Raw genomic sequence first — 12,203 nt, 5'->3', positions numbered from 1 at the left:
GTTTTTGTTCCTTTGTATGACCTGGGCATCACCAGCTGGGCAATCATTTCTTGCCCATCCCCTGGTTGCCCTTGAACTGGGTAGCTTGCCCAGCTATTTCACAGGGTGGTTAAGAGTCATATGACCAGGTAAGGCTGGTAGGCTTCCCCTCCCTCAGGAACATTAGTAAGCCCCACTTGTTTTCTCCCAACACTCAACGGCTGCCATGGCAACCGCGAGCGAGACAAGTGTTCAATCCTGAACCACATTTAAGCTCCGCCAACTGATGTGTCGGGATTCGAACTCACGGCCCTCTTAGCATTGGCCTAGCCTTCTGGACGACTGGCCAAATGACATTACCACTACACCACTGTAACGCCCAGCCTGCTGCAGTTAAGCCGCTCCTCTTACCCACAATGCTCAGCTCCATGCTCACATGGCTGGAATAGCTACTGGATGTGACAGCACACCGATATCTCCCAGCGTCCGAAACCTTCACCTCCTGCAGTTTGATCGACACGTTTCCTGACCCCAGCTCGCCCTCAAAGTGCTGCACCCCAGCCCAGTAGTCTCGGCATGGACCTTCTGGGATGTCTTCGCACACCAGAACCTTGGCTCCAGATTCCGGCTTGCTCCATTCAACCTGCAGCTTCGACTCCTCCCTGTGGAATACCACTGAGCAGTTCAGAACCACGTCTGTCCCCAAGAGGGCGATGGTGGGGTAATCCGGCCCTTTAATGGTGAACCCACCTGGTATGAAGAGGAAGCAAAAGAGCACACACAGTTGACCAATAATGGGGCAGCAAGTCCTGACTAGCCAGAGAGATACTCTCAGGGAACTCCATGGTCAGTAGCAAACGTACCACTAGTCAACTCTTTGGCCCAACTCATCCATGCTGACCAGATATCCTAAATCAGTCTAGTCCCATTCGGCCCATATCCTGCTGAACGCTTCCTCTTTATGTATCCCTCAAGATGCCTTTTAAATGTTGTAATTGTATCAGCCTCCACCATTTCCTCTGGCAGCTCACTTTCCTCCAACCATAACACCAGTGTGTGTGTGAGCGCATATGTGTGAGTGTGTGTGGGTGTGTATTTATAATATGTGAATAGGGGTGTGTGTGTGTGTGTGTGTGCTCGTGCGCATGTGTGTACGTATGTATGAGTCTGTGTGGGAGTGTGTTTATATATATATGTGCATAGGTGTGTGTGTGTGCGCGCGCGCGCGCCCGAGTCTGCGTGGGAGTGTATTTATAATGTGTGTGTGTGTGTGTGTGTGTGTGTATGTATGTGTGTATGTGAGAATCTGGGAGTGTATTTATAATGTGTGTGTGTGCGCACGTATGTATGAACCTGTGTGGGAGTGTATTTATAATATGTGTACAGGGGTGTGTGTGTGTGTGGGAGTCTATGTATAATGTGTGTATGTGTGTGCGTGCGCGTGTGTATGCATGAGTCTGTGTGGGAGTGTGTTTATAATATATGTATAGGGGTGTGTGTGTTTGTGTGTGTGTATATTTATAATGTGTGTATGGGTTTATGTGTGTGTGTTTGTGTACATGTGTGTATCTTTGTTTGTGTGTGTCTGTGTCTATGAGCGTGTGTATGTACGCATGCGTATTTGTATATATATAAAAACGTGTGTGTTGTTGGGGCTCAGGGAGGGGGGGATTTTATAAATTGTTTGGAATGTTAACTATTAGAGTTATGTATGGACAGTTCGCAATTGTTACCCTGTCATTTAAAACTATTTACTTGCAATTAATCGTAATTCTCGTTATCTATAGAAACATGCATGCTTTCCTTCAGCCTGCAGCTAAAAAGGCACGTCAATTGGTGAAATTCTGCATACTTTGATAGAATCTTTTACTTTACGACCCTGGGAATTACAGTACTTGGTTTCCAGCGCATTATCCCAGCAGAGGCATGACAAGAGGCAAGCAAAATACTGGAGATACTCAGCAAGTCAGGCAGAGACTGTGCACAGACAGAGAAATTAAGCTAATGAGTCCAGAACCAGATGCCCATTCACCATAATAACTGACGGTAGACAGAGATGTAGGAAGCCATCGGAAGCAGGACGCTGTAGGGAGAAATGGGTGGGTTTGAGACAGAAGGCCGGAAAACTTGGACATGAGTGCCTTTGATGAATTAACGGTAAAGGACAGCAATAATGGACACAGCAAGGATACAGCAGTCATATCCAAATGGGGCGAGAATGCATCATGCGGCTACTTTGTAGTCAATGAGAATGAAAACAGAAACAAGCCAAGAATGAAAAAGCACACAGCCACCTAGAGAGAACAAAGACAGAGGCAGAGAGCCTGATCTAGACTTGTTAAACACAACATTGAGTCCAGTAAGTTAGAGTCACAGAGCTGTATGGCATGGAAACAAGTCCTTCGGTCCAACTCGTCCGTGCTGACCAGATATCTGAAACCAATCTAGTCCCATTTGGCCCATATCCCTCTAAACCCTTCCTATTCATGTACCCCTCCAGGTGCCTTTTGAATGTTGTAACTGTACCAGCCTCCACCACTCCCTCTGGCAGCTCATTCCACACACACTCCACCCTCTGTGTGAAAGAGGTACGCCCTCACGTCCCTTTTAAATCTTTCCCCTCTCACCCTAAACCCACGCCTTCTAGTTTCAGACTCCCCCACCCCTGGGGAAAAGACCTTTGCCTGTTCGACCTATCCTTGCCCCTCGTGATTTTGTAAACTTCTATAAGGTCACCCCTCACTTCCAGGGAAAACAGCCCCAGCCTATTCAGTCTCTCCCTGAAGCTCAAACCCTCCAACCCCAGCAACATCCTAGTCAATCTTTTTTGAAGTCTGTCAAGTTTCACAGCATCCTTCCTATATCAGGGAGATCAGAATTGAACGCAGTATTCCAAAAGTGGCCTAGCCAATGTCCTGTACAGCAGTGACGTGACCTCCCGATATAGAGTGAGATTTACAACTCAAAACAGTCTGTGCTCACGTATTTGGATGACATTCAGACTTAGGCTGGTATGTGGCAAGTAACATTTACACACACAAGTGCCAGGCAATGGCCATCTCCAAAAATAGAGAATTGAACCAACAACCTTGACAATCGATGGCATTACCATCACAGAATCGCCCATCACTGACATCCTGGGGGTTACCAATCACCTTAAACCAACTGGGTTTACCGTTTACAGCATGGAAATGATAAGGTGAAAGGCTGCGCATTGGTAATTTTTAGTTCATCCTCTCAGTCCCCAAAGCCAACTTCCACAAGGCACAAGCCAGGAGTGTGATGGAATACTCCCCACTTGCCTGGATGAGTGCAGCCCCAACAACACTCAAGAAGCTTGACACCATCCAGACTCCACTTGACTGGCACCACATCACAGGCACAACAATGTCTCTACTTCCCCAGGAGGTGAAGGAAACTCAGCATGTCTGTAAGGACTCTTACCAATTTTAGTAGAATGCTTTCTGTGTTGCATCTGTCTGGATGCATCACGGCTTGGTACGGCAACTGCTCTGCCCAGGACTGCAAGAAACTACAGAGAGTTGTGAACGCAGCCTAATCCATCAGGTAAACCAGCCTTCCACCCATTGACTCCATCTGTATGTCTTGCTGCCTCAGAAAGGCAGCGAACATCATCAAAGACCACTTCTACCCTGGCTGTCATCTCTACCATTAGGCAGAAGATAGAAAAGCTTAAACACACGGACCAACAGATTCAAGAACAGCCCCTTCCCCGCTGTTATTAGGTTTCTAAATGGACCTCTCAAGTTTCAAATTTAATGTTGATCTCACTCTCTGTGCAGCTTCTCTGCGGCCGTGACACTGCATTCCTCGCTCTGTTCTATTATGCACTGCCGGTACTGCATGCAAAGCAAAACTTTTCACTGTTCCTAGGTACATGTGACAATAATAAATCAAATCAGATCAAATCAAATCTACCTCCTTCAACATTCACTCCCCAGCCGCATCACCGCATCGCTAAAAGACGAACTGCAGTCACTCACCCAGGCTCCTCCGACAGCACCTTCCAGAGCTGCCACCCCTATTCCAAGGACAGTAAGCATGGGAACACCAGCACCACTCACCATCCTGACTTGGCAGCGTGTCACTGCGCCTTCACTGTCCCTGCGTGGAGAGCCTGGAACTCCCTGCCTAACAGTATGGGCCCAAGGACAGCAACAGCTCGCCATCACCTTCTCCGAGGCAATGCATTCTGGTTTAACCATCGCTGCCTCGGTATTTCGAATGAGTTGAGGGAAAGGGCTTAAAGAAAGAGAAGGGGGTTGGAGGAACGGTGAGGGCAAAGGGTTAAGGCCTGGAGTTTAATAAAGTGGTTACAGTCAGGCGTCTGACGGAAGAGGTCAGGACTGAAAGGGCAGAGTGATCTCAGCAGGTTGATGCGGCCACAGAGCCCAATAATAAAGGTCAGGGTATGGTGATCTTCGGGGGGAAAAAAAAGAAGGGGATGAGAACTGGAAGCAGGCACTGGCTGACATCTCCACCCTCTCTGAGGGAGGAAGGGATTAGCCGCTGTCTACCCGTCAGGTCAGTGGCCCATGACAGCCTCACCTCGCTGCGAGTCGCACAGGTACGAGACAAATGCACATCCTGAGAGTATGAGGGCCTGCAGAAACAGCTCAGTCAGTAGGCTGCACCTTCGATCCGATCCTGGGCCGTCCCCTGGGCATTCTGGAAAAGATGGGAGAAAGTAGCGTCACTCCCTCGGCTCTCTGCCTCCCGGTTCCCCACCTTCCTCCCCAGCATGGGGTTTCCTAGCCACACCCCTGCTCTGCAGTCCATCCCCCCTAAGAAACCCTCTTTTCATCGTCACCTCACTGTGCGCTATCAAAGACAGGTCAAAGGGCTACTTCTAAATAAAAAAAAACGCCTCCAGCAATATTAAGCCCACGCTCAGCCTGGTCAGACACTTCCTGCAGCACACAGTAGGGTAATTTGACCTAACTCCTCATTCCCGCCCCATTTACCACAATTTATTTAAGGTGCGTTGAACGTGTGAGCATCACACACTGAAGCATTTGTCACCCAGCCCCTGTTTGCCCTGGAATGGACAAAAAGGGGGGTCTTCCCTGATTTTCTGCCCCGTCCCTGTTTACAACACCCAACTGGAAGAGACAGCCTGAGCTGTCCACTTCCCTGGAGTGCTTCGCTGCCAGAGAACAGAGAAGGGGATCCATCAGCAGTCACCGGGCAAGCAAATCTGACACTGATGGGATTCCGTGGGCTCAATTCAAACTTCAAGTGCCCACACTGGCATCGGCGCAGCAATGTGGAGAGGTATGCCCTGTTCACAAGAAGCAGGGCAAGTCCATCCTGGCCAGTTACAACCTCCATCGGTCTCCTCTCGATCAGTAAAGTGATGGAAGATGTCAGTAACAGCGCTATCCTGCAGGAACTGCTCAGCAATAACCTGCTCAGTGATAATGGGAACTGCAGATGCTGGAGAATCCAAGATAATAAAATGTGAGGCTGGATGAACACAGCAGGCCCAGCAGCATCTCAGGAGCACAAAAGCTGACGTTTCGGGCCTAGACCCTTCATCAGAGAGGGTCACCTGCTCAGTGACGCCCAGTTTGGGTTCCGCCAGGACCACTCAGCTTCTGACCTCATTACAGCCTTGGTTCAAACACGGGCAAAAGAGCCAAATTCCAGAGGTGGGGTGAGAGTGACAGCCCATGACATCAAGGCTGCGTTCAACCGAGTGTGGCGTCAAGGAGCCCTAGCAAAACTGAAATCGAGAAGCAAACTCTCCGCTGGTTGGAGTCATACCTGACACATGACAGGATGGTTGTGGTCGTGAGAGGTCAGTCATCTCAGGAACACCATCACCCTGCAAGATCCCAGTGAATGTGGACCCAGTTTGCTGTTCCTTCACCATTGCTGGGTCAAATATATATGGCCTCCAAAACAAGTCTACAGGAGACCCTACAGCCCCCTGAGGCCGTGGGGGAATGCAATAGTTCGAGAAGGGCAGCATATTCTGACAAGGTGTAGGAGATTGGCAATAAACACTGGCCTAGCCAGGGATACCCACAGACAATTACAGAAGCAGGTTGAAACAGAAGTACCCATTCAACCCCTCGTGTGCTGATTAACTGGATCATATCTGAACTCCACTCATCTGACTAACAAGAGTTTTATCCATCTCAGGATTGAAAGTTTCAATCTATCATGCCATCATTTTGAGAGTGTCCTCAGTTTGGAGAAAAAAAACAAGTGTTTCCTGACATCACTCTGGGAAAGGTCTTCCTCTTATTTTAAGACTGGCCCGATGTTGCAGATTTGCCCCATACACTTTAATATTCAGAGTACCTTATTCAGATCACCTTTTGACCTTTAAAAATTGACGGAATATTAGCCATGCTTCTGCAACCTGTCTATGTACGATAAACATCCAAATTCCAGGCAGAGATTTAATAATGATCTGAGAAACAGCTCAGTTCAGTCCACAAACTACCTGCTCCTGCCATTTCTAACCCTGCAGCTCGCTCTGACACCGATCTCTCTGCACTCGGTCTGCAATCCTGACCCACTGCAGGTTTGGGATGCCAAAGGCCTGGGTTCAATTCCTGCACCTCCTGAGATTACTGTAAAACCACTTGATTTAGGAGCCAAATTAGGCCATTCGGCCCATTGAGATTTCCCCCATCTCAGACTACATTGCTTTCGATTGACACTCCATCCTGTGCCCTATGTCACCGCTTTAACCCCCATTACATTTCTAACACCTCCCCACTGTGGAAGGGCATCGACACCTGGGTATGTGAACTCGGTTAATCTCTGGATACCCAGGTCACTCTCTTTCTGCACATCCCCCACCTGTTCCTATAACACATGAGGGCGGGTGGAGAGATTCGATTAGCTCAGTTGGATGGACTGCAAGTTTGTGACCTGGGTTCAATTCCTGCACCATTGGAGATTACCATATGGCTAATTCTGCTTCTATGTCATGTGGCCTTTCAGCCCATCAAATCTGCCTCACCATTCAATCATGCCTGATATGTTTCCCATTCTCCTCCCTTCTCCCCCATGACCCTTGATCCCCCTGACTAATCAAGAACTTATCTATCTCTGTCTTAAATATACTCAATGACTTGACCTCCACAGCCCTCTGCAGCAATGAGTTTCACTGATTCACCATCCTCTGGCTGAAGAAATTCCACCTCATCTCAGTTCGAAAGGGTTGTCCCTTCAGGCTGAGGCTGTACCCTCAGGTTCTAGTCACTCCTACTAGTGGAAACATCTTCTCCACATCCACTCTATCCAGGCCTCTCAGTATTCAGTAAGTTTCAATCAGATGCTCCTATATCATCCTTCTAAACTCCATCAAGCACCAACCTAGAGACCTCAACCACTCCTCACATGACAAGCCCTTCATCTCAGGATCATGCTTGTATACCTCCGCTGGAGACCTTCCAAAGCCAGCACATCTCTCCTTAGACATGGGCCTATTCACAATATTACCAAGTTAACAATATTACAACGAAGGACTCTCCTTCTCATCTTCTCCATTTGCCTCAAGCACATTGGCCCTCAGATTGAACTCAGCACCTGCTGCCTCTTCTTCTCTCCCTCTAGCTCTCTACTTCTCTTTATCCAATTCTCTCCCTCTCCCTTTCTCTCTAGCTGTCCCCTCTCCTCTCTCTCTCTCCCCCCCACTCTCTACCAAGCTCTGCTTGTCCCTAGCATGCGCTCTCTCTCTTCCAGCGTGTGCTCTCTCTCCCTCTCTTGCCACCCCTTTTCACGTCTTCCTTCCTCTCTCTCTCTCCGTCTCCCTATCTCTCTCTCTCTCTAATTTAGCTCTCTCTCTCCCCCCTCCTTCTCTCTAGCTCTTTCTCTTCCTCTCTCCTCCCTCCATCTCTCTCTCTCTCTCACCTTCTTTTGACATCTCCCTCTAGCTCTCTGAGTGAACTGCCTGTGGTCCTCTGGGATAGGGGAGATTTTGGAGATTTTCACTTTCACACTGGATACTGGAAAGACAAGATCCACCAGCCTGCCCAGATTTATAATGAAAGAATTAACCATCAACAAGTTTGCAGACTACTTGTGTAAATTATGCACTGCCCACACCAGGGGTGGCATGGTTGGCATGGGCAGTTGGACTGGAGTGGCCTTCCTGGTTTCAATTGTTTATAGGGTAGGTGTAGGAAGGGAAAGGGAGGTAACTATCTTCAGAGGATAGTATGCCTTTTCAGCGTGTGCTCTCTCTCTCCCTCTCTTGCCACCCCTTTCCACTTCTCCCTCCCCCCGAAGGTATTAACCCTCACCCCCAACCCCCCACTTTCTTTGTACCAGCCTAGCCTATGAAATCCAGTTCCACTTCCTCCCTAAAAGTGGTCAAACCCTCCTGCCTATAATATGCTCCATTTGCCCCACTCGGTGGGTGTGGGGGGGGTGTCTCATCCCTGCCGTTAGCCCCTGCACCCCACCCTGATTCAAGAAAGTTGTTCACCATAAACCTCAAGCATCTCCCAGTTCAGGAAATGAACTCCTGAAGCGGGAAGGGAGTGATCATTAGGCGCACAGCAAGATCCCACAAAATACAAGACACGTCACCGCCCACGGTTTGAGCTGTTGGTTGAGTGCAAAGTGCCGAATGACAAGTCACAGTGATCGTGCTCACTTCGGTCTTCGCCTAAGGGGGAATGAACCCTCCCTTGTCCCTGTGTCGAAGGGCCACAACACAGAGACGCAGCACTATTACCCTGCTGCTGACTGCCCTGTGCTCAAACCTCGGGTGGGGGGGGGAAGACAGTCACAAATTTCTGACCCAGACGTGTGGACCCTCATCACTGGAGCCATGGTCAGTTCACCCCACCCCTGTCAGAGTCAGGCAAAAGGCTGTCCCTGGATTGTGCAAAGCCTGGGTCTGAAGCAGAGAATCCTTACAGTGTGGAAGCAGGCCATTCAGCCCATAAGATCCACACCAACCCTCCGGGAACCCCACCCTATCCCTGTATTTCCCATGGCTAACCCACCCAGCCTGCACATCCCTGAACACCACGGGCAATTTAGCCCGGCCAGTCCACCCTAACCTGCACATCTTTGGGCCGTGGGAGGAAACCCGCGCAGACACGGGGAGAATGTGCAAACTCCACACAGTCAGTCGCCCGAGACTGGAATCGAACCCAGGTCCCTGGTGCTGTGAGGCAGCAGTGCTAACCACTGAGCCACCGCGCTGCCCTGGAAAAGACCCCAGTGGTCCTCTTGCCTTCACAGAGGCTGGGCCTGACCAGCTGCATTGACACATGAAGCGAAGCAAAGAGAGAGAGAGAGAGACATCTGGAGGGTGGAGTGAAGGAGAATCGACCCATTATTTCACAATTCGTCTGGAATGTTAATCTTCAGCTCCCTCCCATTTACCACAAACAACACTCAGGGAGCCCCATCGTGGGAGTTAACTGCTCGATAAACGGCAACTGCAGCAGAATGTGAAATGTCTGTGAAACAATAATAACGAGGGTTCGGCAACTGAGAGTCAACAGGGCAGGCCGATCTTCGCCCTGACCTGCCTCGTGTTGAAATCGCTGGAGTGTAAGTGCGGGCAGAGTGCTAATGAGTATCTAAGCCCAGCCACGGGTTTGGCTGTTGTGATCAGCGATTACCACAAGGCAGCTGTTCCTGCTTCTCTGTCTGTGGAACATTTTTCTAGGCAGCACCTTCAAAACTTGCAATCCCCTGCCATCTGGAAGGGCAGGGGCAGTGGATACATGGACCCCCCCCCTCAGCCACACCCCCGTCCTAACTTGGACGTAGATCACTCGCTGTCAGTGGATCTCTCCCTAACAGATCCCTGCAGCACAGGGACTGCACAGATTCAGAGGGCAGGTCATCACCACCAGCGACAGGGCACTTGGGGATCGGCAATATATGTTGACCTCACCAGAAATGCCCACGTCCCTTGCAGGAATAAATATTTTAAAACAAGCTGTGTGTCGTCATTCCTTTCCCTTTCTTCACACAGATGCAGACTTTTTTTCTCAACTCTTAATGACTGAACACATTTCCCCTGTGCTTTCAGGGGCTATATTCCACATCACCACAACTCGCCTTGTATTTATTAAGCTCTCCTCCCTCAGGTTATGAGCTTGTTTAAGCAACTGTCTCCAATCTATCTCCTCTGATTATGCAAGCTTTTGGAGCCCAGCTCCTTCCTCAGGCGTACTGAGGCAGAGAGTGGGAGGCGATGGCCTAGAGGTATTATCGCTGGACTGTTAAATCAGAGACCCAGGTAATGTTTTGGGGACCCTGGTTTTAATCCTGCCACAGCAGATGGTGGAATTTGCATTCAATAAAAATCTGGAATTAAGAATCTAATGACGACCATGAATCCATTGTTGATTGTTGGAAAAACTAACGGGTTCGTCAATGTCCTTTAGGGAAGGAAACTGCCATCCTAACCTGGTCTGGCCTACATGTGACTCCAGACCCATGGCCACATGGTTGACTCTGAACTGCCCTCTGGGCAATTCAGGATGGGCAATAAATGCTGGCCTGGTCAGCGACACTCTCATCCCGTTAATGAATAAAGGAAAAAAGACACAGAATTTACAAGCAAAAAAGTAACACCTAAAATGTATTGTCTGACCTGAGAAGTCATCTCTTGTATTCATTGATAAAAGCCTTTAATTGTCTAGGGCCGATGACTTGAAAGGAATCTGGATTTTGCATTTTAATCAGTGATCTTCCAAACTGATTAAAAATTCAACAACAAGAGGTGGCCAGTTTTAGGGTTGCTACTTTTCTGCTTATAAATTCTGTCTTATACTCTCTCTCTCTCACACTGCGCCCGAGGAAAGTGCTGGGCTCCAATAGCTTGTGTTTTCAAATAAACCTGGAGATCGGCATCTCCACATCATCCTCTGATTACCATCGCTGCTGCTTCTTCACACAGTTTCTCTTTACAGAGTAAGTCCCACAGGAAGCAGCTGAACAGGAAGAGGCAGGGCAAACACACGAAGGGTGCTCCCATTGACTGGGGAGTCCAGAACTGGGGGAGGGGTCGTAGCCTAAGGATATGGGGTAGGACTGGACTGAGACGAGGAGAAGTCTGTTCACCCACAGAGTGGGAGCCTATGGAATTCTCTTCCACAGAAAGCAGTTGAGGCCAAGCTGTTAGATCTAACTATATTCCTACAGTAATAATGCACAGGAAGTGACCCTGCGGCCCAACTCGCCCATCGCAACCAAGTTGCCCAAAATAAACTAGTCCCAGTTGCCTGTGCTTGGCCCATGTCTCTATAAACCTTTCCTATTCATGTACCTGTCCAAATGTCTTTTAAATGTTGTAATGTATCTGCAAATACCACTTCCGCTGACAGCTTGTCCCATATATGCACCAGCCTCTGTGTGAAAAAGTTACCCTCAGGTCCTACTAAAGCTTTCACCTCTCACCTTAAAAATGTGCTCCCTAATCTAGAAATCCCCCACCCTAGGGAAAAGACACCTGCCATTCGCTTTATCTATTATTTATCTATGATTTTATAAGCCTCTTTAAGATCATCCTTCAACCTCCTATGTTCTAAAGAAAAGAGTCTAGCTTAGCCAACCTCTCTTTATTACTCAAACCCTCCATTCCCAGCAACATCCTGATATATCTGTTCTTAACCTTCTCCATATTAATAATATCCTTCCTCTAACTGGGTGACCAGAACTGGATATAGTACTCCAGAAGAGGGTGACCACTCTACATATGGCACGATGGCTCGGTGGTTAGCACTGCAGCCTCACAGTGCTAGGAACCCAGGTTCAATTCCACCCTCGGGTGACTGTCTGTGTGGAGTTTGCACATTCTCCCCGTGTCAGCGTGGGTTTCCTCCGGGTGCTCTGGTTTCCTCCCACAGTCCAAAGATGTGCAAGTTGGGGTGGGTTGGCCGTGCTAAATTACCTATCGTGACCAGGGATGTGCAGGTTAGGTGGGTTAGCCATGGGAAATGCAGGGTTAGAGTGAATAGGGAAGGGGGTATGGCCCTGGCTGGGATGCTCTTTGGATGGTTTGTGTAGACTTGAGGGGCTGTAGTCATTCTGTGAAAGAAGCCTTACTAATGCCCTGTACAACCTCACCATGATGTCCCAACTTCTATACTCAAAGGTCTGAGCAATGAAGGTAAGTGTGCTACACCCCTAGGTCTCTCTGTTCTATAACAGCACCTACTTTTAATTGTATAAGTCCTGCCCTTGTTTGTTTTACGAAAACACTACACCTC

The 12,203-nt window shown here is 48.8% G+C and overlaps 1 protein-coding gene across 1 annotated transcript in view; it reads right to left on the bottom strand.

Moving 5' to 3' along the window:
* The window catches only part of LOC125467663 (butyrophilin subfamily 1 member A1-like), a 103,558-nt gene that overhangs the window by 13,414 nt on the left and 77,941 nt on the right, over positions 1–12,203 (bottom strand). The window contains exons 3-4 of the mRNA XM_048563801.2: positions 4,549–4,668; positions 391–729 (exon numbers count right to left, since the gene is read on the bottom strand). Of these exons, the coding sequence (XP_048419758.1) occupies positions 391–729; positions 4,549–4,668 (459 nt within the window). The remainder of the gene's footprint in view (positions 1–390; positions 730–4,548; positions 4,669–12,203) is intronic.

Source organism: Stegostoma tigrinum, chromosome 34, assembly GCF_030684315.1.
Source record: "Stegostoma tigrinum isolate sSteTig4 chromosome 34, sSteTig4.hap1, whole genome shotgun sequence".
NCBI classification, from domain to species: domain Eukaryota; kingdom Metazoa; phylum Chordata; class Chondrichthyes; order Orectolobiformes; family Stegostomatidae; genus Stegostoma; species Stegostoma tigrinum.
The sequence above is the reverse complement of the archived record's forward strand: the minus strand, read 5'-3'. Positions and strand labels throughout refer to the sequence as shown.